The sequence below is a fragment of the Phyllosticta citribraziliensis genome (genome assembly GCF_038025025.1).
Source record: "Phyllosticta citribraziliensis strain CPC 17464 chromosome Unknown J3D65scaffold_1, whole genome shotgun sequence".
In the NCBI taxonomy this organism is placed as follows: domain Eukaryota; kingdom Fungi; phylum Ascomycota; class Dothideomycetes; order Botryosphaeriales; family Phyllostictaceae; genus Phyllosticta; species Phyllosticta citribraziliensis.
The window spans coordinates 541,354-566,598 of NW_027117338.1; the positions used below are offsets into that span (position 1 = coordinate 541,354).

At 58.6% G+C, this 25,245-nt stretch overlaps 10 protein-coding genes across 10 annotated transcripts; 4 read left to right on the forward strand and 6 right to left on the reverse strand.

The window, feature by feature from the left end:
- Positions 1 to 97: 97 nt before the first annotated feature.
- On the reverse strand, positions 98 to 1,249 carry J3D65DRAFT_663438 (uncharacterized protein; the record flags this gene model as incomplete). The annotated part of the gene is made up of 1 exon (XM_066802666.1): positions 98 to 1,249. The coding sequence occupies one exon, from the start codon at positions 1,247 to 1,249 to the stop codon at positions 98 to 100; it is 1,152 nt and encodes a 383-aa protein (XP_066659402.1).
- A 489-nt stretch (positions 1,250 to 1,738) lies between these two features.
- On the reverse strand, positions 1,739 to 2,347 carry J3D65DRAFT_598831 (uncharacterized protein; the record flags this gene model as incomplete). The annotated part of the gene is made up of 1 exon (XM_066797867.1): positions 1,739 to 2,347. The coding sequence occupies one exon, from the start codon at positions 2,345 to 2,347 to the stop codon at positions 1,739 to 1,741; it is 609 nt and encodes a 202-aa protein (XP_066659403.1).
- A 135-nt stretch (positions 2,348 to 2,482) lies between these two features.
- Positions 2,483 to 4,171, reverse strand: J3D65DRAFT_608707 (Dip2/Utp12 family-domain-containing protein). The gene has a single exon (XM_066798610.1). It carries the CDS (start codon positions 4,125 to 4,127, stop codon positions 2,808 to 2,810), a length of 1,320 nt encoding a protein of 439 aa, XP_066659404.1. The 5' UTR covers positions 4,128 to 4,171; the 3' UTR covers positions 2,483 to 2,807.
- Positions 4,172 to 5,065: 894 nt separating this feature from the next.
- On the forward strand, positions 5,066 to 8,092 carry J3D65DRAFT_545190 (uncharacterized protein; the record flags this gene model as incomplete). Its single annotated transcript, XM_066796753.1, has 5 exons — positions 5,066 to 5,163; positions 5,240 to 5,726; positions 5,874 to 7,559; positions 7,691 to 7,982; positions 8,043 to 8,092. The coding sequence occupies 5 exons, from the start codon at positions 5,066 to 5,068 to the stop codon at positions 8,090 to 8,092; spliced, it is 2,613 nt and encodes an 870-aa protein (XP_066659405.1).
- A 714-nt stretch (positions 8,093 to 8,806) lies between these two features.
- J3D65DRAFT_608713 (TIP49 C-terminus-domain-containing protein) lies at positions 8,807 to 10,973 on the forward strand. The gene is made up of 4 exons (XM_066798611.1): positions 8,807 to 9,122; positions 9,242 to 9,461; positions 9,518 to 10,065; positions 10,123 to 10,973. Exons 1-4 carry the CDS (start codon positions 8,973 to 8,975, stop codon positions 10,582 to 10,584), a joined length of 1,380 nt encoding a protein of 459 aa, XP_066659406.1. The 5' UTR covers positions 8,807 to 8,972; the 3' UTR covers positions 10,585 to 10,973.
- Positions 10,974 to 11,382: 409 nt separating this feature from the next.
- Positions 11,383 to 13,628, reverse strand: J3D65DRAFT_608717 (AKAP7 2'5' RNA ligase-like domain-containing protein). Its single transcript, XM_066798612.1, has one exon. It carries the CDS (start codon positions 13,279 to 13,281, stop codon positions 11,821 to 11,823), a length of 1,461 nt encoding a protein of 486 aa, XP_066659407.1. The 5' UTR covers positions 13,282 to 13,628; the 3' UTR covers positions 11,383 to 11,820.
- A 114-nt stretch (positions 13,629 to 13,742) lies between these two features.
- On the reverse strand, positions 13,743 to 14,895 carry J3D65DRAFT_608722 (signal transduction histidine kinase). The gene is made up of 3 exons (XM_066798613.1): positions 14,663 to 14,895; positions 14,418 to 14,590; positions 13,743 to 14,308 (listed from the first exon to the last, which is right to left on the reverse strand). The coding sequence occupies exons 1-3, from the start codon at positions 14,693 to 14,695 to the stop codon at positions 14,047 to 14,049; spliced, it is 468 nt and encodes a 155-aa protein (XP_066659408.1). The 5' UTR covers positions 14,696 to 14,895; the 3' UTR covers positions 13,743 to 14,046.
- A 2,874-nt stretch (positions 14,896 to 17,769) lies between these two features.
- Positions 17,770 to 18,514, forward strand: J3D65DRAFT_8150 (uncharacterized protein). The gene has a single exon (XM_066804205.1). It carries the CDS (start codon positions 17,925 to 17,927, stop codon positions 18,354 to 18,356), a length of 432 nt encoding a protein of 143 aa, XP_066659409.1. The 5' UTR covers positions 17,770 to 17,924; the 3' UTR covers positions 18,357 to 18,514.
- Positions 18,515 to 19,248: 734 nt separating this feature from the next.
- J3D65DRAFT_8152 (uncharacterized protein) lies at positions 19,249 to 22,136 on the forward strand. The gene is made up of 4 exons (XM_066804206.1): positions 19,249 to 19,511; positions 19,559 to 19,587; positions 19,651 to 20,269; positions 20,326 to 22,136. The coding sequence occupies exons 1-4, from the start codon at positions 19,467 to 19,469 to the stop codon at positions 21,781 to 21,783; spliced, it is 2,151 nt and encodes a 716-aa protein (XP_066659410.1). The 5' UTR covers positions 19,249 to 19,466; the 3' UTR covers positions 21,784 to 22,136.
- Positions 22,137 to 22,413: 277 nt separating this feature from the next.
- Positions 22,414 to 25,182, reverse strand: J3D65DRAFT_608730 (uncharacterized protein). Its single transcript, XM_066798614.1, has one exon. It carries the CDS (start codon positions 25,057 to 25,059, stop codon positions 22,513 to 22,515), a length of 2,547 nt encoding a protein of 848 aa, XP_066659411.1. The 5' UTR covers positions 25,060 to 25,182; the 3' UTR covers positions 22,414 to 22,512.
- Between the last annotated feature and the right edge of the window lie 63 nt (positions 25,183 to 25,245).

Here is a 25,245-nt window from a genome sequence, read left to right on the forward strand (position 1 = left end):
GTAGCAGTGCCACACGGCACACACAAACGCAGCCACAATCCCAAAGCGAAAATGGAGAGACTTAACTTTCTCCTACCAGACAAACAATGGGAAAACCTCACTTCCCACCAGCAGCACCCATCCGCACCCTCCTCCACCCCCTCCTCACCCTGCCACCGACCTGCCTCTGCACGCGCCCCCTAACCCACCGCCCCAGCATGCCGACCTTGACGTCGCAGAAGCTCAACTGCGCCACGCTCCACGCCGCGGCGCTGGGGTGGCGGCAGAGCGACAGCGCGTCGCAGGCGTTGGGCGAGTAGACGGACGTGTAGGCGGCGGCGGCCTGGCAGAACGGCGACGAAGAAGAAGAGAGAACGCGAGATAGTGATGATGGGGCCGCGCTGGCGAACGACGGCACGAGCGCCAGGCGCGCGTACGACGACGCCGTGCCTGGCCGCGGCGTGCCCCGGGGCGACGAGTGCGCGGAGCAGGTGCTCCACGTGTACGCGGTCCAGGCGTCGGACGAAGACGACGACGTCGACGACGAGAAGAGACTCGGCGCGGAGGCGCGGCGGTGCAGGGTCCCGCTGAGCGCGGTGTAGGATGAGCTGGGCGAGTCGGGCTCGCTGCCGCTGTGGCTGTAGAGGCTAGAGGAGGAAGAGAAGACGGCTGTGTCTTGAATCTGAGGGAGGCTGACGGTGGAAAAGTTGAAGTCCTCGTCATTCGTGTAGGCGCTGCTCTCGCTGCTGATGCTGGCGCTGCGCATACTGGACACGCCGAAGATTCCTAGACCGCATTCGCCGGCGGCGTCGTCTTCGCCGTGTGTACTTTCGGTTTCGATGCTGCCCGGGGCGGGCGAGTTGCACTGGCATTTAGAGTGCAAAGCCAGTCCCAGACTCAGTGCACGCAGCCAGTCGCCAGGGGTCTGCTGGGACTGCAGCTCGCGTGCTCGACCAAGAAGGTACTTCGCAAAGGCGAGCTGCTCGATATTGGGGAGCTGGGACAGGGAAGGGTGGATACTTACCTCCTCATTTATAAAATCCAACAGGCCCGCGTCAATGTCCACATCCAATGGAGCGTCCACCGAATGAAGGCAAAAGTGGTCAGGATCGAGGGAAGTGGTTGAGTCTGAGGTGGCCCCAGAGGTGGGAGAGACGGGGCTGTCGCAGCAAGAAGGCTCCGTGGACGCCGTCAAGGTGCCGGTGGATGTGTTTCTGCTCGAGATTAGCATGCTGCTGAGCCTACGGCGGAGACCTCTCAAAGCTGCCATGATTGTTTGCTAGTGGTTTGGTTACGTGGGTCTTTACAAAGGTAGACGAGGAAGTTGTGTGTGTTGAGATGTCGAAAGCAAAGACGATGCTCGCACTGTCTGTTGCTCAGAATACTCTGCTGGTGGCTGCAAGTCGGGTCTGGTCTTGTTATTTATCCAGGCCCGAAGGATGGATATCAGGTGTTGTTCAATGATGGAAGAAGACAAAGCCCATTGTGTCCACACCGCGCGCCACCAACCAAAATATCCAAAGATCAAAGAGACTTGCTTTTGAGAAACGGGCAATAAAGGAGAGTCCAGAGGATTGTTTGCACAAAGCGTCAACAACCATGATGACATGGACAGCGAGCTAGAGAATGGTGAACTGAAAAAGAGCATCTCATTCTTACAACGCTGAATGCGAGACCAGCTCAACACCACATCACACTGATTTGACTTTCTTGAAAAGCAAGACTTGACCACCATGTCTGTCGTCTCTGCGATGTGTCTTCAAGACGACGGGCGGACGGTTGAGCGGTCGGACCGAAAGGGGTTGTGCGCGTGCACGTCCGAGTTATCACCCTTGTAGTATTTCGGGCCACGGATGAGGAACGTCCAGACTGAACGAAGGAGACGCATCGACTCGGTACGCTTCGGAATGACGCAAACCGCATCCACAGGTTTCAAGATCCATGGGTACCACGACGCGCGAGAGAGCGCACAAGGTAATACAACACAGGAACGAAGTGAGGAGGGAACGGTATTTAGCGCAGCCGTAGAGTCGCGCAGGCGGAGATAAAGACCGGCGATCAGCTGCAATGTCAAAACGCGTGTCAAGCCAGCTGGTTGGCGATTCTTGTTTGCAGCTGTTGCGATGAAGTCATGTTTGCGGGTGGCCTCGGGGGTGGCGGTGATGATGATTTTCTCCGCAAGAGGACAGGAGCTGCCAGATGGACAAAACGCAAGGAGTGGCGAGCAGCGCATGCAAGGTACCTGTACCTGTGGGTACCGTTGGTCGGTACCGTACTGGACACGCGAGGGCACGTGAGATGAACTTGGTTCACTAGGACACGGTGAGAACATTGTAACCGGTTTGGGGAGGAGGAAGGCCTTCGGCATGTCGGGACCGGGAAGATCGTGAGCCGATTGGCGTTGAGAGACAGGGGATTGTCAGCAACAGCGCGTCTTTGGAAGCAACACTATCTGCATCGCGTGTTCGCTTGTCAAAGGGCGGATGGCAGTTGTGAGGTCAAACGACAGGACCACTGCCAGTGGTCGACCGTGGTTGGTTAATGCAAACAAACTGCCTGTTGCGGAAAAGTCAAGACCATGGAATCCAACGACCAGCCCCAGTCTAAAAACAACTCAAGGCGAATTTTTACTTCCCAGCGCTATGCATTAGCAGACTAGTAAAGAGCCCGATTCGTTCCAGTAGAATCTCAACGCCGCAACCCCTGTCCGTTCTGCCCTGATGCGGGCAACATCAAATCCTACAACCAATGACGCCCTCTTTTGGTCTGCAACGGCAGAGATGACAAGGAAATGGGTTACATGAAAGAAAATGACGAATTCTAGCCAATCATTGGCGTCGTCTACCACTGCCGAAACCCATGCGCTGCGCGGCCGCAGACCTCTTGGTCGGTCTAGGAGTCTCGACCTCGCTGCCAGACACGTCCTCTCCGTCATCGACATCTTCCTCTAGATCGTCCTCGGACTCTTCGTCGCCCGAGTCGTTTTCGGTTTCCTCGGCCTCGTCGTCCAAAACGTCTTCGTCCTCGCTGGCCTCGGATCCATCCTCAGCCTCAGCATTGAAGTGCATGGCACCGTCATCGCTGCTCTCAGCACCGTCGAGTTCGTCATAGTCCTTGGGGCCGCGACCATCCGTAATGGCTCCGGCAACCTCGTCTTCGTCGGATTCGTCGTCTTCGCCCTCGACGTAAATGACACCCTCCTCATCTTCCAGGTCGTTCATTGCGGCGGATCTTTGCATGTTCTTTCTGAGTTCCAATTGAGCCGACAGCATGTCGAGCTTGCCCTTCAGTGTAAGCAGAGGCTGCAGACCGCTTGCCCTCTCCTTGATGACGCGGTTCAGACTGGTGAGCTGGCGCATGACTTCCTGCCTGCCGGCCAGGTAGCCGCCGTGCGAGACTATCGACCATTGAACCCAGACCATCAGGTTTCCGGCGCGACCAGGTCTCTTGTGTAGTCTTTCGGCAAGCTTGCGGAGGAGGTTTGCAACCAGCGGCGAGGGGAGACGTTCGATGGTGGCTCGGACGCTGTCGAGGTCGTTCATTTCGAAACATGACTCGAGAAGCTCGCGATCGTTGGTTTTGAGTGCTTGAGTCAGGACTGTGCTCAAAGAAGTGGCAGAGGGCGCGGAGAGGGCGCGATTGTTGTTTGTGGGAGCTAATGCGCGCGACGGCGCGTTCGCGTCTTCAAAGGTTGCCTCGACGTCGACGACTTCGGGGGCGTTGGCCTGCAGCAACTCGCCGAAAGAAGGCGGTTCGTTGTCTGCTTGGTCGTCGTCATGTCCGTTTTGCATGGCGACATCAGTGGCTCCAGCTTTGGTGTCGGCGGCATCTTCATCTTGATCGTCGTCGGAGCTTGACAGGTCGCTCATTTCTTCCTCGCCGCTCGAAATGGTGACGACTTCTGGGGTAGCATCCTGCATGTCGACATCGGCATGGCCAACCACGGCTTGCGACTCGTCGACTTGGGCTCCTCGGGTGCGTTTTGAACCGTTGATGGCGGCGACGGGGCGCTTGGCGGCATTTTGGTCCGAGGGCACGAGGGCGGCGAGGGCGGATTTGGGCTCGGAGCGTCTCGTCTTCTTGGCGGGGAGGGGGGAGTCGAGGTTGGCGGCCTCAGCCTTGCGACGGGAGCTCAGGGCGGTGGGCATGGCTGGTGGAGGAGGGCGTGGTGATGGAGGCAGACGGACGTCGAGTTGGAGTGGGCCAAAATTTTTGTTGGAGGGAGGGCCGGGTCGGCGTCGGCGGCGGCGGCGGCGGCAGATGAGATTAGATTGATTGATTAGGGCCAGAGCGATGGCCGGGAAGGGTTAGGGGAAAGGGAGGCCGTGCACAGGCGTCAGTGTCAGTGCCGGCACAATAAATGGCTGCTCCTGCCCGACGCCCTAAGCTTCGCCCTCAGTGCTTTTTGGTTGTCGTCGCGTCGTCGCTGCTCGGCTCCGGACCTGGACCTGGACCACGACCACGACCACTGATTCGCCCGCACCGCAACCACCACCACCACACCCACACCCACTCCCACTCCCACTCCTTACCCACCAGTCTAGCCCGTTCCGCCCCGAGCATTTTCGACCTCTGCTTCTGAGCACCTAGCTCCACCAAGCTCCCTCCAAGCTGTACCGCCTGCGATTCCGTCCCGCCGCGCAGCTGTCCGCCGTCTCCGCAAGCTCCTTCTGACTCACCACCGCACCGCACCGCACCGCACCGCGTCCCCGTCCCCGTCGCGCCTGCCCTTCACCTGCCTTCCCGGGCCAGGGCATCACCACATTCGGCGCACGTGATCCGCCGCCTCCGCCCGTCGCCCGCCGCCCGCCGCCCTTGGTGTTTCGCTCGGCCCGTATATATTGCCTGCTCGGGTCTCTGCTCTTCGATTCCTCCCATCCCCCCGGCTCCGTCCGCCCGTCCATCCACAAACAAAGGACAGTCTCAGGCGTGTCGCAGCTCCGCCCAACGCGTCACCCCGATCCTAGCGCGTCCCCAAGCTCCAATTCCTCTCGTCCACCGCCACCACACCTCTACTTGTTGTTGCAGCCTGGTGGAGCTGGCGCCCATCGCGTTGTCCACGGGTCTCTCTTGTCGTCGCGTTTGCATGGCCGTCATGACCTCACCCGCAACGGACAAGCCGTCCCTGGATGCGAAACCCGTTCCATCTGCAGACACGATGGCTTTGGACTCCAACATCAACGGGTGAGTCGGCTCTTTTGCATTCTCTTTACCCCAAGCCCATGTAGTTAATCGATACCGTCGCCCGCAGAAGCGCAAGTGATCATGATCCTCTCTTTGATGAAGACCCGACACCTCACCTCGACCTGCCTGACCCGCCGCCCGCCGACACTACACACGACGACACCGTCGCCGCGACAAACGGCAACGGTGCCATGAATGGAACATCCCCGACACCCGACGCCCTCCCAGTGAAAGATTCCTTGCCGGCACCTGCAGGCGACGCCAATGGTGGCATTGCGCCTACTGCGCCCATCCTCGCTGAAGATCCGCCCGACGTCCCGCGGACCCTTCCTCCCGCGCCTGACAGCCTCGCGACAACTACCCAACCTCCTTCGATCGACCAGCCTACCTCCAACGATCGCAAAGACCACACGGACGCCACCAACGCGACAGAGGACGTCAAGTCACCTCGCGACATGAACGAGCAGGAGTCTCACCTTCCTACCGAGCCTGCGCAATCAGCGCCACTCTCGGATGCTGCCCCCGCCGACGCCGCGCCTTCTGCGGCGCCCGCCCCGCCCGCTGTCGAAACCACCGCGCCCACGAATGATGTCGAGAGCAAGATGGACATTTCTGAGGATGACAAGGCTGTGGCGCATGCTCCCGTGTCGGAGACGGTCACACACAAGGAGGAGCCATCTGAACAGGTGTCTGCCATCCCTTCCACCGAGGTTGCGCCCCAAGCTCCCGCAACAGCCGGCGCCGGCCACACCAGCTTGAGCGCCGCCGCGAGTGCGACCCCGACCGCCAGCGGGTCGGATCATCCGATGGAGGATGCGCCCGCAATGACCAAAACCAGGCCGCGCGAAGAGGACGAGGGCGACGACGGCCCGTCTGCGAAGCGAGCAAGAACCGCTGAGGGTACCGCCGAAGCTGAGGCAAAGCTGGTCGATGCGCCTGCGCCTGTGCCAACGACCAACGGAAATACATCGCAACCGCCAAAACCAGCAAATATCGAGACGAACAACATCGCCGTCCCCACAGATGGTGCTCCGACCACTCCTGCCATTAGCAATGCGCCGGAGAAAAAGAAGTACGATGCAGCACCACTCACTCCGGCGCAATACAAGTTCTTGATGGACCGCCTTCGCGGCGCGAAGAAGACCAAGTCTGCCGCGCCATTTCTCCACCCGGTTGACCCTGTGTCGCTCAACATCCCTCACTACCCGCAAGTCATCCAGCGCCCAATGGACCTTGGCACGATGGAGTCCAAGCTTCGGGACAAGAAATACCAGAGCGTCGACAACTTCATGTCCGACTTTTACCTAATGATCGACAACTGCATCACCTTTAATGGAGCGGCGCATCCCGTCTCGCAGTCGGCCTGGAATATGCAAGTGTGGTTTGAGCGTGGAATGCACCTCTTGCCTGCCCGAGACGTCCAGGCGGACCCCCCGAAGAGGACGAAGAAAGCGAACAATGGTCCGCCAAAGGCTCGTCGCGAGTCTCGCGCACATGTTCCTGCGCACTCGCCCAAAGAGTCCAACACCCCGACGGTCACGTATGCTTTGCAAGCCGATGGAACGCCCTTGATTCGACGCGACTCGACGACCGGTGATGGCCGTCCGAAGCGAGAGATTCACAGACCACCACCCAAGGATCTCCCGTACACAAACCCAAGGCCCAAGAGCAAAAAGTCGCAACTGGAGCTCAAGTTCTGCGACATGGTCGTCAACGAAATGCTAAAGCCCAAGCATCAGGCCTTCTCCTATCCATTCCTCGCCCCCGTCGATCCGATTGCTCTCAACATTCCCCAATACTTGAAAATCATCAAAAAGCCCATGGACCTTGGTACGATTGCCAGCAGGCTCAAGCATGGCGAGTACAGTGGGGCCAAGGAGGTCAAGGCAGACATTGAGCTCATGTTTGCCAATTGCTTCAAGTTCAATCCCGAAGGAGACGAGGTCAACAAGATGGGTCATTTGCTCCAGGATCTCTTCAAGCGGACCTGGGAGAAGAAGGCGGACTGGCTGGAGCAGCATGCGCCGGCCTCTGACCCCGAGTCTGACGAGGATGAAGAAGAGGAGGAAGAGAGCGACGACGGGGAAGAGGAGGCCATTCGTCAGCGTCAGGCCGAGATTGCCCAGCAAATCATGAAGTTGACGCAGGAGCAGCTGGCCTTGCAGAACAAGAAGAAGAGTTCGCCCAAATACATCAGCAAGAAAAGTGCGAAGAAGGAGAAGGAGAGCAAGCCCAAGAAGGCTTCAAAGCCGTCCGTTACTCTCAAGCCCAAGAAGAAGCAGCGCCAGATCACATTCGAAGAGAAGCGTCTCATCTCGGAGACTATTGGCAACCTGGATGAGAATCAGATGGCCAGGGCAGTTCAAATCATCCGAAACGGAGTGCCCCATCTTCAGGTAAGTAGATTATCAACACCCATCAACAATGACCCTTGTTCGGCGCGATTGGCAACGGCTGTTTGCGGGTCGCAAGTGATACAATGGCTCATGACCCTATCACTTTATGGAGTTGGAGCTGACTCTGACAGGGTGTCAACGACGACGAGCTCGAGCTTGACATTGACACCATCCCGAACGACGTTCTCCACGACTTGCTCAAATACATCAAGAACGTGGCCCCAGACTCCATCGTGGTCCAGCAGCAGCCAGTAGCTCAAGACGACGACTACGAGCCTCCAACCCACAAGGGCCAGGCGCAGCCTAGAAAGAACAAGCCCATGGGCAAACATGAGCAGGAGGCTGCCATTGCGGACATTAAGCAGCGCTTGCAAAACTTCACCAACAGAGGTTCAAGCGATGATGCAAGCCCTGAACCTACTGGTAAGTTGGTCGGTCGTCTTGTTCCTCCCGTTCTAACACATTATGCAGCTGTCCATCGAGACGACTCTGACGACGACGACTCGAGTGCGTCGGAAAGTGAAGAGGAGTAAGCTTCGAATTCGACGGCTACAAGCTGGCGTTTGAGGCGCAGCCATGGACAACTCAATGGGACTTTCCATGTCGGCCTGCCCTCACCTTCTGCTTCCTCGCATACAGCCGGGACACACCCTCCTTGCGCATTCCCATTCGCTGTACAACAGTCCTCTTGCAAGCCCTTCATTTCCCCTGTGTTTTTTCACTCACCTTTCTTTCTTTCTGGTTCTTGTCGATAAAGTTGAAGCGTGCACTCTGCTGGCTAGCGGAGCCGTAGTTGACGATGGATGACTGACGTTTACGAGCGGGTTGGGATTCTGGGAAACAGAAAAGTCTGCTTCTTTCTCTACCAGGACGGAGGCGGTATTGCATGAATTGAGGGCAAAAGAAATTTTTGGGAGCGGTGTGGGTTGGTTGACTTGCTTCCACAATACCTCTGACAACTACAGCCTGGTCCTCGGATACCCCGTGCCAGCAGCGAGGTTTGTACGGCAGGCAGTGACGGAGTTGGTGACGGATAAAAAGCCAGGACGTGGCACATGGCTTGCCGTGTGTCGGCCTGGCTCGGTTGAAAATTAGATAGTGGACGAGAAAACAAAAGACAATGATCTGTAATCGAAGCATCTTGCGGTGAGGTGTGTTTAGGCCGGAGGACAAGGAGGGAGCACAGGAGCATTCTTCTGCTGAGGTAAGAGACTACCGAGCCGCCGGTCTTGGCGGTTGTCGCGCATCGCGTTTCGACGCCCCAGCTTTGATTTTCCCCAAGCTTCAACACCCAAACCGACAAGTCCGTTGCAAAATCCGATTCTTCCCTACCGCCCTTTTGCCACCGAATCTCAATCTTACCCTGACCTCCGACTACAACCCCTCGCAAATCCCTCAAAGACCGCCATCGCCATGGCGCCGGTCCAAATCAGCGAAGTCAAGGGCAGCTCGCGAGAGAACCGCACCGCCGCGCATTCGCACATCAAGGGACTTGGATTGAGGAGTGATGGCACTGCCGAAAAGAATGGAGGTGGTTTTGTTGGGCAGACGGCGTCGCGAGAGGTGAAGACTCCCCGGACCACTTCAACTACGCAGCTCGAGTTTAGTCTGTTGCGAAAGCAGCAGCGCTCTTCTTCAGCGGTGCTGCCCATGGAATCGAAGCTGACCTGGGCAACTGACAGGCATGCGGTGTCGTCGTAGACTTGATCAAGGCAAAGAAGATGTCTGGCCGGGCAGTGTTGCTGGCTGGAGGCCCCGGCACGGGAAAGACTGCACTCGCGCAAGCCGTCGCACACGAATTGGGAACCAAGGTCCCGTTCTGCCCCATTGTAGGCAGCGAGATATATTCGGCAGAGGTCAAGAAGACGGAGGCGTTGATGGAGTGCTTCAGAAGAGCCATTGGTACGTGGTGGGGGAGTAACTAGGCAAGGTCTTGAGATGCTGATGATGCACGACAGGTCTTCGCGTCCGCGAAACAAAAGAAGTCTACGAAGGCGAGGTCACTGAGCTCACGCCAGAGGAAGCCGAGAACCCTCTCGGTGGTTACGGCCGCACCATCTCCCACCTCCTCGTCGTGCTCAAGTCGGCAAAGGGCACCAAGAAGCTGCGGCTCGACCCGTCCATCTACGAGGCCATCCAAAAGGAGCGCGTGAGGCTCGGCGACGTCATCTACATTGAAGCCAACACGGGCGCCGTCAAGCGCGTCGGCCGCTCAGACGCCTACGCCACCGAGTTCGACCTCGAGGCCGAGGAGTACGTGCCGGTGCCCAAGGGCGACGTGCACAAGAAGAAGGAGGTGGTGCAGGACGTGACGCTGCACGATCTCGACGTGGCCAACGCGCGGCCGCAGGGCGGCCAGGACATTATGAGCATGATGGGCCAGCTGATGAAGCCGCGCAAGACGGAAATCACCGACAAGCTGCGCTCCGAGATCAACAAGGTGGTCAACAAGTACATAGACCAGGGCGTCGCAGAGCTGGTGCCGGGCGTCCTCTTCATCGACGAGGTGAGCCCCAACTCTACCTCCCATCCCATGAAACGAAGACTAACACTTGCATCGCAGGTCCACATGCTCGACCTCGAAACCTTCACCTTCCTCAACCGCGCCCTCGAATCCACCATCTCCCCCATCGTCATCCTCGCCTCCAACCGCGGCCTCTGCCCCATCCGCGGCGCCGAAACCACGCTGCCGCCATCGGCCCACGGCCTGCCGCCGGACCTGCTGGCGCGGCTGCTCATCGTGCCGACGCACCCCTACGCGCCCGACGAGGTGCGCCAGATCATCCGCGCGCGCGCCCGCACCGAGGGCCTGCGCATCGCCGAGCCGGCCCTCGAGCGCGTCGGCGACGCCGGCGTCAAGGTCAGCCTGCGCTACGCCCTGCAGCTGCTGGCGCCCGCGCAGGTGCTGTCGCGCGTGGGCGGCAGGGAGGAGGTCGGCCTGCCGGATGTCGAGGAGGCGCAGGATCTGTTTTTGGATGCTGGGCGCAGTGCGCTGGGGGTTGGGAGGGGCGGCTTCATTGCTTGAGTGGTGGACGAGTCGGGTGGAGTTTGGTGCGTTTCTGCTGCTGGGCCATGGTATGGATGGATGGATGGATGAATTCGATGAATGGAGATGAGGCGGGCTTGTTCCCCCTTTTTTGACTTACGCTTTTTCCTTTCTGACCGGTTGCGGGTGGGCGTGGAAAGATTTCGTTTGCGCACGCCGTCGAGAGACCCAAGACGAGAGCGTGCGAAGGACCAGGCGTCGGCAGTTGGCTTCGTACGCAATGCATCGTAGGTAGGACGGCAGCAGCAGCAGCAGCAGCAGCAGCAGAAGAAGAAGAAGAAGAAGAAGCAGCAAAAGAAGCAGTAGAAGGAGACGACGTAATAACATCCATCCTAATTCCAACGAACACACAAGCCTGCCTGCCTGCCTGCCCACACATTAAACACACACGCTGAGCTTCTCCGTTGGTACTCTTGTTTCCGTGAGGTGAAGTCAATCTAACTCACCAAGGCAGCTTACTACTAGCTTCCCGGCTTGCTGGACCGCCGGCTGAGGAGTTGAAAAGTGTAAGCGTTGCAAGAGAGAAAGAAAGAAAAAAAGAAAAGAAAAGAAAAGAAAAAAAGACGGTAACCCGCGATTTCGTCTGCAGGCCCCGTTACCCAAGCTAGCGAGAGAAGGGGGAGGGGAGAGAGATGGCGGCGTGGGTACAGTGAGGGAGGTGCCGGTCTCCATACCGCAGTCAAGAAAGCAGCATTTACTTGTTGGTTCAGGGGTGTGAGATGTGAAACACCCGATCAAGGACGTGTGGACTGTGTAGGTGACTCTTTTCAGGAAATGTATGTATCTACATGATGGATTTAAAAACGAAGAGAAAGAGCCTAAGGGGATAGGTATATAGGTAGGTGCTTTTCATGTTGGTTCTCGATTTAACCTACAGTAGCCCGTATTTCCCACCCACTACAATCCAGCTCTCAGAAAAGAGCGACTGCGTGGGACGGTACAGACACTTGGTTGATGATCTGATGTTTTTGCGGTGGTCACTTACCATTGACCTACCTACCTGACTGGGTACCCGCACTGAGTACCCGCACCTGTACCTACATGTCTGTGGGTTATTCTATCCAACTTGCTTGAGCAATGTGGCCAGTCCGCCCGCTTCCATCCTCTCCTACCCCCTAGCTACGCACCTCTCCACCCCCGTCCCCTGAGCCGCTTACTCAACCACCTACCTGTCTGCCTATGTCCGTCCCCATCCACCACCTCCCCAAAGAACTCCTACTCGAATCCAACGCCCGCCGCCTCTCTATACCCGACGCCCCTCCCCTCTTCCAGCTCCCGCGCACCCATCTCACAAACAGCCACGCCCTCCACCCTAACGCCCTCCGCCCACACAAACCCGTCAAACCGCTGCATCACCTCCCTCGCGTCGAATTTGCCGCTGTCTCTGCTCTTCTTTTTGCCACCACCGCCCGCGCGTCCCCTTCTCTCCTTGGCGTAAATGGTGTTGACGACCGTGGCATGCAGCCGCAGCGGGCGGTCGTCCGGCACGAGCAGCGGCGCAAAGGCGTCGCGCACGGCGGACGCGAAGGCGTAGAGGCGGGCTGTCGGGTCGTGCGGCGCGGCGTAGAGGATTGATGTGCGGGTGGGACTGTGCATGGGGTGCAGGCCGCGGAGGGAGAGCGTGAGAGGGGGTTCATGGGGTGTGTTGCCCGTTTCCGAGGGTGGGTGCGCGAGGTGAGGTTGGTTTGCGAATTGGGATGTGGATGTGGAGGAGTGGAGGAGTGACGAGAGGTTCAGGCTGCGCAGGAGCTCGTGGGCGCGCGCCATGCTGGCGTCGTCGCGCAGGGACATGACGCCGAGGGTCAGGTGCAGCGTGCCGACAGGGCGGACGGCCGAGGGCGGGAAGGGTGATGCTGCTGTTGCAGTTGCTGCCGTGCCATGCGTCGTGTTGTCGCCATTGCCCGGTGTCTGCGCTGGGTATTCCCCATTCGACCTCAGCGTGTCGCCATCCGTGCTCTTTTCAGCTGCCCGTCCGTGGTCGTACGCTCCCCTTCTCTCACCACCTCCCTCCTCTTCCCCCAACACCTCGCGCCGAAACCGCGCCATCGACGCTTCGAGCTGCGGCCGCGACGCATCCGTCACGAGCGGGATACACAAGAAATGCGTGAGCTGCGGCTTTTTCTCCCCTCCCTTTCCCTTTCCCTTTGCAGTTCCCTTCACCGAGCCCGCAGAAGCAGAAGCGGTTCCTCCAGCTGATGCCACTGGCAGCGTCTCTTTCGCGATGCCTGTGCTTTGAGCAGATGCTGCCGCGTCCGCGGCGTCGGTCTGAGCGTTGGATGACGAGATGGTGGCCGTGGAATGCGCCAATGCGAGGGCGCCCGGATCCGAGTTTCCCGAGGCTGCGGTTGTCGAGAGAGTGGATTGGCCTCCTCCATTGTGGTCGCTTCTCGTCGCGCTGCGCCGCGGCATGTCGGGCAACAGAGAAGATGAGATGGTCGAGTGCGAGTGAGAGCGGCGATGTTGGGCGGGGAGTCGCGACTCGACTGCCGAAAACGCCAATGGCAAGGCGGAGCGTTGTGTTTTTGTTTCTGTTCGCCGACCAACCGTTGGTTGTAGTTGTCGAGGCGTTGGAAGAGAGACGGACGCAGGGCGAGGGAAATATTTTTGCAGAGAGCGTCTGCAAGACAAGCTTGTAGAAGCAGCACCGCAAGACGTGGCTGCAGCAAAAAGTGGCATGAGTCACTTGCAGACGTCCTGTTGTCTGCTTGCCCGTTTGGGAAGTCGCCTCAGTCTGGAGATGAGACCGGATGAGGGCTAGGCTCGGCACGTGAGATGCTGATCAGGGTCCTCAGGTCGACCTGACGACTCTTGATGTAACAACCTGTGGGAAAGAATGGTTTAGCCAACCGTCAGGTTCCCAAGATAAGAAGCGCCAAATGTCCAGCTAACCGGGTCGCAGAGGGAGCTCGGGCGCAGGAGGGGCTGGACGGGCACGACGGGACCGAGTCGCAGGCCAGCCATGGAGAAGACCCGACTGGAGTAGCAGCCACAATGACACGTGCCGAGGCAAGGGTGCGGTGCGGTGCCGCCGGGTCCCCTTCTGGGGGGAGTCGGGTTCTAGAATAGGTACCAGATATGACCCTTTCTGGTCGGGTTCTAGAACAAACACACACGCATGACACGATTTTGTGACAGAAGTCGAGGCAGGAGAAGCTCGAGGATTCGAATTCAAAGAGTTTGGAAAATAATTGAGAAGCGGAGCCGCCCATGCTATCTCTGCAGAGCCGTAGCCCGTGCAGCAGTTGTCTTTGTTAATAACGAGTTATCCAGAAAACCCATAAGTCATGATTCCAGAGAGACGCAGCCGTTCATCTTCTTCCTCGTCCAACTACACACTCCCGTCCCTCGACGCTCCACGGCCCAGCCGAGGGCTCGCGGCGGCAGCAGTAGTCCGGCTTGCTGACATGGTGCACACACAAACGGTCCCCCCACCCCCCTCCCTTAGGACGTGTCGTCGTGGTAGAATTTGCGCAACACCTTCTCAACGTCCTTGAACTCTTGCTTGGCCTGCGCAATGATCTTGGTCAGGCGCTCGAGGCAGACCTTGTCGTCCGGCTCGTCGTGGGTACCCGTCTCGTCCTTGTGCGCACCAAAGTGCTGTATCTTTTCGCAGCTGTCCTTGACCTTTGTGAGGCCGAGCGTGGCGGATGAGCCCTTGAGGAAGTGGCCGAGCTGGGAGAGCTGGTTGAGGTCCTTTTTTTCACTATGACGCGAGAAGAGGAGATGACGCGTCAGCGTGGGGGACAAGGGAGGGAAAAGGGAAAAGAAGAAGGGGAAAAAAAAAAAAAAAAAAAAAGGGAGGGGGTCCTCACAGGCTGGTTTCCATCTTCTCAAAGGTGCTGTCGGCTTGCTGGAAAAAGTCAAAGACGATGCTCTTGCTGAACTCGCGCTCCTCCTCGTCGTCATCCATTTCGAGAATCTGCTCAAAGGTTGCCGTGTCGATGGCATCGCCAGCTTCGGGCAGGCCAGTGGAGCCCTCCTCGCTCTGTCGGGTCATTGCTGGTCAGCCGTGGAAACGAAGGCGAGAAGATGGCGGATAAAACGGTCGGGGTCCTACTTTGTCCTCGGGATGATCGGTCGCCCGAGCCATGTCTATGATGTAGGGGGATGTGATTCGCGCGTCCTTTGTGCGGGAGGTCGTCGCGTGGCGGGGGTGGGATGAGAACGGCGGGTGGGCGACAGGAGCGGCAATGGGGTGAGGTCAGAGTCTTGGAAGCGAGACAGAGACAGGAAGGATTTTGAAATGGGCGGAGGAGTGGGTGGCTGGTTGGTTATGGCGTGGTGGACGGGGGCGGGCGGTGGGCGGTGGGCGGCGGGCGGCGGGCGGCGGGCGGCGGGGCACGGGCACAGGGCAGGCGATGGGTGGAAAGGGAAGGTAGAGGTGGGAAGGGAAATGGAGATTGTAGAACCCGAGGTCGAGGTCGAGGTCGCGGTCGAGGTCGGGGCGAGGCAGGCAGAGGCTGGCTGGCTGGCTGGCGGGCGGGCGGGGAGGGGGAGCAAAGACAGCAGACAGACAAAATGACCGCGCAACGGGCCGACGAGTTGCTTGAGGTGAGCGGGCGAGGGATGAGGATGGAGGAAATTTTGTGGTGCCGGTTGGTCGAGAGGTGGACCGTGAGCAAGGTGAACAATGGGCACCAGGGCAGCACGCACCTCAGCACCAGCATGCGGTGGGTGGAGGGGAAGGGCGCGGCGGGCGGGAGGGAGGGCAGTGCGTGAGCTGGTGAGGTGTGCTTAGGGAGGGAGGGGTGGGGATCCAGGTTCAGGCGCCGACTCTGTCACTCACAACCCTCTCTCTCGCGCCCTCTCTCTCTCGCTCTCTCGCTCTCTCGCTCTCTCGCTCTCTCGCTCTCTCTCTCAGCGGTTGACTTTGGCCGTCATGTGCCATCCCGGCGCCGCATCCCGTCGTCGCCGGCCATGACGCTATCCATGGCGACATGACCACGGGGAGCATTCCCAGCCAGTCCGCCGGCCAGCCATGAGCCCAAGCCTCTTCACGGCTTCGTCTAGACGGCCACTAGCAACATCTAGACCTCGACGACTGGTTGATATAGCTCACGGGCTGATGGGCCTAACCTGACGTCGGGTCCGCATGGTGACGTATTTGGGCAGGGCAGGGCAGGGGCCAGTGGAATACCTTACGTAGCCAGTGTAATGTGAAAGTGGCTGTTTTGCTCCCCGCTCCCGCATCTGAGTGTCCGTTGGGCGATCTTTCCTCGCTTTTGTCGCCGGCTCCCGAGCCCCGACCGCCCGGCACCCCCCTCTCCCCCCCCGCCCGCCTCGGCTGACCACTCTTCTTTGGCTTCTTCTCCCCTTCCACTGCAGCACCTGCACTGCACCACCTCGGAATCGCCATTGATGCGCTCCATCAACCGCCAGCTTCGATCGATTCTCAACGAGAGAGCCTCAATCTACCCCCCTCGACTGGGAGCCTCCCTGTCCCCGAGCCCTACATTTTCGGCTACCTTTTTTTTCTCATTGGCCTTCACATGGCTTGCATTTTTTTAAGCTTTCACCCAACAAGCGACGGCCTGTCCGTACGTCGTCATAGACTGTGCAACTTGTCCGTGGGAATACGAAGACTCGACGAGGCGGCAGGGGCCAGGCCTTTGAATAGTCATCACAGCTGTCACGAATTAAACTTGGCCACCACCGCGCAGCAGAGACTGCAATGCTGCGGATGCTTCGCAAACTGACTGACTCCATGTACCTACTCGTACAATCATCTGCGGCCCGCGTGGCAGCTGACTGCCTTTCCAGGTCCTCTACCGACACCCCTGCATCCCATCCCCAGTCCCTTGGCCCTGGTTTCCTCGATGCCCGCCTCATTGCAACAACAGCTGCCGGAAAAAAAACTGCTCCCATCCCGGACATGCTTCTCACCCCATCTTCTCCTCCGCCGTCACCGCTCCTCAACATCCCACCCACGCTGCACTGCATCCATCCACATGGCCGGTTCTGCACAGCCTCCTGCTCATCCAATCTGCACCTCCAAATGACGTCGCCCAAAACACGCTTCCAGCTTCCTCTTGCGTCCCGCCCAGCATGACACTCGGTACTCGACCCACTCCTCTGGAAAGCCCATAGCCCTCTGAAACGGCAAAACCCAGCATCCCGCGCCACAATCACGGGAGATGCGCTTTCGGGAGCCAATCTTCCCGCCCACCAGCCTTGTACTTGCCGTTTCCTCTGGGGAAAAAAGAAAAGAAAAAGAAAAAAAAAAAAAAAAAAAAACGGGTTGTCGTCGCCTAATGCTGGGGGTTTCCGGCATCACTGCCCAATCTGGAGCCAATCCCGACCATGCGAACCCTTCCAAGATTCTACCAAGAGATTTGATCTGCAGCTTTGGCTTTGCTGCTGCTTTCTGGAGCGCTCCATGGGGCGGCATGCGCTTTGTGATGGATTTCTCATTGTTGACCAAGAACTCCAGGCTGCCAGATTCCTCGACTGTCCACTGAGGTGGCCACAGCACCGAGTCGGCGCTCTGGATGGTGAATTTGTTATGCCGGAACTTTTCAAGCCGAACACTTGAAGATTAGTCTTGAGGGGCACCTGCTCCCTTCTATGCCGCCTCCCTCCGCTCTGAAGACGCGGACGAGATGATCGTGACCTCCTGGCAATATGAGTGCACTTGGGGAGCATTCATCTGCTACTTCAGTCACGCTTAAGGAGCATTCATTTACTACTACAACCACACTTAGGGAGCATCCGTTCACTGCTGCATCTCGACTTGGGGAGTCTCCTTTCTTTCTACACCCACTGTGCTGCAACTAAACAGCGCATCGGATTCTTTCCTCTACATGGTTTGACTGAAATGATTAAATACTTCTCTGTGGTTATTGGGCGCGCACCGACTACTATTTGCACACTGACCCATTCATCAGCCTTGCTGAATTCCTGTGGGTGAAATGGTATTTACGCGCTGGGTAAGAGTACTGAGCAAAGAAAGCTGAACGTGATGGTATTTCAGTTCATTTTGCATGATGCAAGGCCAGATTTGATGTTCAAAGACCGAATCATCACCGGTAGGTCAATGCCACCACCGAAAACGCTGCTGGCTGTCGGCAATTGACGGCTGAGACCGAGGGAGAAACCAATTCTCCGGGACCGACGGATGGTCTGTGCGCGCTGGACCCTTCTGGCACCTGCATGTGGCAAGTCGAATGACGCTCTTCAACTTGTCAACTCTACGCCACCGATCTCGCTCTCCAAAAGCAATCAACCTTCAGTCAACCTCTCGACCCACGCGCACAAAAGACTGCATTATTTCTTCGCCTCTGACAAACCGAGTTTGGCCGCAAGCGATTTGCAACATCACCATGCCCTCCATCATCAAGCCTCAGTTCTTCGCCCGCCGCTGCTTCACAACCAGCCTGCGCGCACGCTCAACACCACCGCCCTTCCGCACCGCACCCGGCCCGGAGCGACTCCCGCAAGAAGAGCAAGAGATCTTTGAAGAGCTCCAGCGACGCTCCACGGGCGCCTTTAGCACCCCCCGAGCTACGCCCGTCGTCAACCAATCTCCTCAAGCTTCATCGTCGGCCGATCAGGCAGACAGTCGCGACAAATACCAAATCAGTGCGGAAGGTGAAGGCGAGGAACTGCACCCCGATGTCCGGAGAGGAGCACAGCCTGAGTTCGAGGGTGACGTCAATCCAAAGACGGGAGAGGTGGGCGGTCCCAAAAACGAGCCGCTCAGGTGGGGAGCTCAGGGAGATTGGAGCTTCAACGGCAGGGTTACGGATTTCTAGATGAGATTTGAAGAGAAGGAATCTACAAATTTCTACTCGGGTTCGGTATACCGGTCAACGTTGGCGTGGGATGTTCGGGAGCCCAGGATGGCTGCATCATATTGTCCAGCGACGACGCTTGACGTGCGTCTTTGCCGTCATGGCCACCCAGTTTCGAAGTTGGTCAAACATCAATCGCGATAGAGGTGCAGAAGGCTTAGAGCGGAGACGCGTCCGCGGGGGTGAGGTCAGTTAAGCTAATTGGCCTTCGCATCCTCCAATTCATCGCCGTCACCATCTATCAATTCAACCAGCATTTTCTTCAAGACCGTCGCAGATGCTTACACGGCTAGAGTATATCGCGCTCGCTCGTGATGACGAGCGTCAGTACCATGGCTCTCATCAGGTCTTCCAAAAGGCCTTACCACCACGATCCCCGCCAAACGGCAAACCCTGCTTGAAACGCGCCTTCCGACTGACCAAAACGCCAATCTCTATAGTCGACTCAGCCAGGCTGACCACCGCCCGCTGCGACTGGTCAATTCCAGCGCCGCGCCGGCAGCTAAGGCCCTGTCGAAGACCCTTAATTCTACGAACATATGCTTCGATCGCCTGCACACCACAGCCCATCACCGCCTGGACTGGCTTCGCCCAGCCAGCCCACCACCACCCACATGCTTCCGTCGACGACTGAATCAGGAAGTCGATCATGTATGGCGTCAGCATTATTATCAACAAACTGCACCGTACCAGCTTCTCCGCACCAAATCTCGATCTTAAAATCCATTACAGTAATGCCATTGCTCGGAGAGCCTTGAGACTACCTTCTCCAATTTTTGCCTTGCCCGCCGTTCCGTGGTCCAAAGCAAAATCGGTGCGACTCTGGTGGTTATGCTCTGCGCGCTCGATAAGCTTTCCCTTCCGCCATACCGACCACCCCTTGATATATCGTCTGCAGCGCGTCCAGAACGTCGGTCCTGCATGACTTTTTGCACATTGCATTTTGCTGCTTTGTGTGCGTTTGTTCGAAGTGCATCATCGATTGTTTGTCTTGTATAAGTGCCAGGTTCTCCCGCGTCATTCTTAGATGAGTTAAGCTCGCTCTGGCAAACAGCCAGCGCCCTGTCAGCCATGGCGTACAGCAAACGGCAGATTGTGACTGCGCTCAGCGTAGTGGTATGTGTCAACACCAGCCTTCAAATGTCTAGCTGACAAGAATCTAGTACCTTCTCATACTCACGGTTCTGGCCTGGTGAGAAACTCCACGATATCGCAGAACATCCACCAGCAGAAGCTAACACGAGCACTGCGACAGCTACGCGCATACGTCTGTTCAACGCTACTCCCTACCATTGTCTTCTTGGATCTCAGGGCTGCTCATCATCACGCCATTCCTGACGGGCATCATCGTGGATCGTCTCACTCGCATCCGGCCGACTTCCCACACCTCTGCCCTGACAATCTCGCCCTCCGCATCCTACGGCACGTTTCCCGGTCCCGACAATGATAGAGGCGGCGGCGGCGGCGGCGTTCCGCGAGCTGTCCTGCAGCTTCTGCCACGACACCACCTGCGGACTCAGCTTTCCGCGCTCGGCCTGACCGTGTTTCTCACTGCGATGGCCTCTCTCGCTTCGCCGTACGTGACGCAGAATCGCGGACTCACTTGTGCGCTAGACAATGCATGGAGAGACTTGTTTCGGGCGCGCCGGGGCGGCGAGATTCAGTTGATTCAGGATGCATGGGAGTGTTGTGGATTACACAGTGTGTACGACATGGCGTGGCCGTTTGCGAGACACGCGGGCGGCGTCACTGAGAGGTCGAGATGCCGGCAGATGTATGGTAGGGAGACGAGTTGCTATGGAGTATGGGAGGAGGAAGAGAGGAGGACAGCGGGCATCGTGATTGGTGTTACTGCAGGCGTGTGGTTGTGGAAGGTGTGCTTGACCCCTGAAAACTTGCCCCTGGATGCGAATCCCGACTAACATATCAGATGCTCGTCCTCTTCACGCCTCGACATCGGCCCTCGTGGCTTTCGACGCACCGGACGCCTCCCCCTGCACCACCGCCACGAGCCATACAGCAAAATGCCCCCTTCTTCCCCCGCGCCCTCACCACCGCTCCGCACACCTCACCCCCACCACCCACGCCAGAGACATCTTCTGGCGCCGCCAATTTCTCAGCCACTCGCAACATCGCTCCCAATGCCAACAAACCTCCGACCGATGATTCTGCGGACAACAGCTCCGTCACCCCCACCAACAACAACTTCCTCGCCAAATCCCCCTCGCGCAACATCCCCAAACGCGAACGCAACCGGCCCTCGCGCCTCAACATCCCATATCACACTGCGACGCCAGATGCTGGCTACGCCAATTCGCCCGGCCCAGAAGTCGGCGACCTCGAGACTTCTTCACTGTACCGCGACACATCCGACTCCGAGGCCGGCGACTCGAAACGCGGCGTGCGCTATGACGAGCTATCCTCCTCCGAAGACGAACACGAGCTCTTCGTCAACGGCGTGCCGTCGCCCGCGCTGCCCCCGCGTCCAGGGGCCGGAGGCGTCGAGGACGCGACGCCCCGGGGCGAATCGCCCGTCCTTGCGCAGTACCACCTCCGCCTCGCCAACGCGGCCGCCAACAAAAAAGGCGGCGCCAACAACAGCAACAGCAACAGCAGCAGCGGCACCAGCGGCGACAGACGCCCCTCCGCGTCGTCGCAGTTCGGCGTCCAGCACTACCGCCGCTCGCCGACGGCGTTCAAGTTCCCCATGTCCCCGCTGAGCACGCGCAGCGAGAACACGACGAACACGTCGACGTCGGCGTCGGCGCAGAGTTCGCGCCCGCAGAGCCGCGGCGACGGACAGCCGGACACCAGTGGCGATAGCGGTCATGGCGACGCTGTCAACGGCGACAACGCTGCCGCCGACCTCGACGCCTCCAGCGGCAACAACAGCAGCAGCGGCGACGACAGCGTGCAGACGGCCGTCGCCATCGACGACAACAACGCTGCGCCCGCCGTGCCCGTCCTCAAACCGAGTCCGCGCCGCGCCGTGCCTGCTCCCGGTGGTGGTGGTGCTGCTGCTGCTGCTGCCGCCGGCGGTGGCAGGCGCCTCAGCCCACGCCCGCGCTCGCGACACGCCGTGCTGAACGGCAGCACGGGGATCCCCAAACTGGCGGCCGGCGGCGGCGGCAACGCGCTCAACGGCGCAGCGGGGGCGGGGCACAAGAAGAGCTTCAGCAATGGGGGAGCAGGAACGTTTGGCTACGGCGCCGGCGGTGGCGGTGGCGGGAAACCGCACACGACGGTGCCCGCGGTGCTGATCACGGAGGTCGGCGATGATGATGATGATGCCTTTGATGATGGGCGCGTGGGCGAGGGCGGCGAGCAGCGGCCGGCGTCGAGGGAGCGTGTGCTTGTTAGGGCGGGCGGAGGGGGGGTGGACGAGTGAATGTGGGTAAGAAAGAGGAAGAGCAGGGTGTGTGTGTGTGTGTGTGGTGACGTTGACGGTAGTTTGTTTTTGCTTCTCAGATACCCGCCTCGCTAGGGTGTGCTTCTTTGCGTTGTGTTTTGATGGCGTTGTTTCTCTTTTCCCCTCTTCTCCTTCATACATCTTGTTCCCCTTCTTCTCTACGCCTTAGGGAGCGGCGTCCGGTACCTTTGGCGCAAACGGCGACGTCGGTCTTGAGTCTTTTCACTCCGTTTTGGCTGGCTTTCGCTTGGCTGGTTGGGTCCTGACGAGTGATGACACGACACAATTCACATAAACCATGATAAAAAATGGCAAATACTATCACAAACGAGCTCCGTGGACACGAAATGCTTTGTGTGTGCGTTGGTAAAGTCGGAGAGAATAAGGTCGGGGGGGTTGGTATGATAATAGTTGGTACTGATGGTGGGTGATTATGATGTTCTGCCGATGGCTTATGGTGTGAGAAAGTGATGGTGGGTTGGCAGTCAGGGGCATGCCATCTAGGGCGAGACGAGGACAATGCGAAGTCACGGAACACTGGGTAGGAAAAGCAAAAGAAGAGAGATGAGAAGTTTGGCCATGTGGTCTAATTCCCAACCCAACGTCCCTCTCCCGTTACATCTCCGAATTCTGTACACAAGACAATCCACCACCACCACCACCACCACCACCACAACTCCCCCCTCATCCCTCCCTCATCCAACCCACCTACCACGGCCTCCGCACCCCCCTCGCAACCGTATCCGGCTTCTCGCCCGGCTGCGTGCCCTTGGGCCGCCGCGCCTTGACGGCCTTCATGCTCTGCCGCGGCCGCTCCTTGGGCCGCGCCTTTTGCGGCGCGTTGAGCACGCTGCCCATGAGCGGCCGCCGCGTTCCGATGCACGCCCCGTGCGGGCTGAAGACGTGGATTTGCGGGAACTGGACTTCGGGGCCGCGGGCGACGGCGTCGGTGTCGGCGTCAGGGGAGGGTTCGGAGGAGGGTTCCGGAGATGGTGGTGTTGCGGAGGCGTCCTCTTGCTGTTCTGCTTCTGGCGATGCTGCTGCGGTTTCGTGTGGTTGTTGCGCTGCAGCGGCGTCGTCGCCTGTCTTTGCCTCTGCCTCTGTCTCCGAAGCCTTCGCCTCGCCCGCTTCTCCCTGCATCCTTTTCTTCCCCGCGATCGCGTCTGCTGCCTCCTCGATCCCGTGAATCTTGCCCCTGAACCGCCGCGTCTGCGCCGTCACCTCCACCCACCCCAGCCCCTCAATCAGCACATCAACAGCCCACACCACAAACGGCAGGTTGTCCGCCTTCAGGCGCGTCACGTCCTTGCGCACGAGCGGGCCCGCCGCCGTCTTGGTGACGTCGTAGGCCAGCGGCACGACGCCCGCGCTGCGCATGTGGCGGCGCGCGGCTTCATCCGCCCAGTTTTTGACGCCCGAGCGCTCGTTCTCGAGTTTGCCGCGCTCACGCGCCACGGCCTTGTTCGTGCTGCACTTGTGCCACGGCAGCTCGACGAACGGGTGCACGAGGTAGACGAGGTCGGTGGTGGCGGGCGTGATGCGCACGAGGCCGCCGCCCAGCACGAGCGACTCGTGCGCCTTGAGCACGATGCGCTCAGTCTTGTGTCGCTTATTTAGGAGCAGCTTGGAGCGGTGCTGCGGCGCGACGTATTGGTCCATGCCGGCGCGGTCGAGGCCCGGGAGGTCGATGAGCTCGCCGCGGCCGCGCGCAAAGGGGATGCGGATGGGTGAGGCGGTCGTGCCTGGCAGGTGCGATATTATTGGCATGACAGGGTAGTCGACTTCTTTGCGTGGGGGTGGCAGGAGAGAGGTTTCGGAAAAGGAGGTGTAGTCTTGCTCGGCGCTTGGAGATTCTTTCAAGTCGATGTCTTCTTTGGTGTTTTCTTCTAGACCAGCGTCCGGGTTTTCTGCTTGCGAAATTTCCGACTTGGCTTGCTGGCCGTTTTTTTCGAGGGCTTGGGCGTCAAACTCATTCTCGACTGCTGTCTCTTCTCCGGAAGTTCTTGTATCTTTCTGAATATCTTCGACTTTTGCCTCATTCTCCGAAGCTTCCAAGGTTTGCTCTTCCGCTTGAGCCGTTGGATCTTCTTCATTGGATTCTGATCTGACCTCTTGCACCTCTTGATTCACTTTTGGCGAAAGGTTGGTGTCAAGCTCAGTGTCTTTTCCCTTGGGGGCAGGATCGGAAGTGTCCCAGGATTTCTTCTGGTCCTTTTCAGCTTGCTCTCGAAGCTGGTGAACGTCGACGTAATCCTTCTTGCCCTTTGGAAAGACGACTTCAAAGAGGCTGCTCTTTCCAACATTGACCTTGCCCACGAACCAGCTCGCGCCGCCGCGCTCGAGAATCTCTTGCTTGACGGCACTGGTCCACCACCCTCGTTTCGCGCTCACAAGATGGACGTTGCCCAAGCGCACATTGTCTCTGTACTCCCTACCTATTTTCTCGCGGAGGACGTCAATAATGTACGCCATGAGTCTTCTCGACATGTCCTCCTGCGGCACCAGCAGGTCGGCTCGAGTGATGATGAACTCAACATGAGAATGTTTGCCGTCTTGCCATTTTGATTTCGACGCCCTTCGACCGCGCGAACGAAGTGGCGATAAGTCTAGAGCTCTGGTTATGTCAGGGATCACCGACATGGGGAAATCTGCAGCGTCGACGACATGGTAGATGCAGTTGCGCTTGTGCGGCGACTCTTGGATCATGGCTTTGATGGCCTTTATCGATGGGTGATCAATTGGAACCCCTTCACGATGGTTCATCAGCCTATGGCAACGATTGCACAAGGGCGGCGGCGGCGCTGGCTTTGGCGGAGGATTTGTGGATTCAGTGACGCCCAGCTGCTCCCGTAGGCTTGGATCAAGCTTTGCGACTGCTTCAGCGTATATGTCGTCCTCTCGCTTTTTTGGGAGCTCGGGCTCTTGGTCACGCTTAAGATAGGCCTTCACATGGTTCATGTCGGCAGAATAGTAGCCAGCGAGGTCCGGGGCCACGGTTTGTGACGGGGCGCCACAGCCTGGACATGACAGCGGCAGTGCTCTGATGAGGGAGTTCTTGGACAAGTGGGAGGGTTGTTCTGGTTCAGCTACTGATGAGGTGGTTTCGTCGGCTTGTCGCCATGGAGCCAAGGACGAAAAAGTTCGCTCCTTTCTGGCAGCTTTCGAGTTGGAAACAAGGTTCGGTAATGTTCCCAGACGACGTGTAGTAGCGAAGGGGAGTCTGATGCGCGAGAGACGGCGTAATGAGGGTTGCATGTCGAGGTGTGGCGGATATAAAAAATTCCCGGATGGCAGGAGTTCCCAACGCGACCTGGCTACTGTACCGTTCCGTACCCGAAACTGGACGCGTCCCGTCGGGCAGAACCGGGCCGGACAGCACGCACCGGGCAAGGCGGTGAAGGGTGAAGACGGCCCAAGCTCCCAAAATGGCAGTCCGAGGAC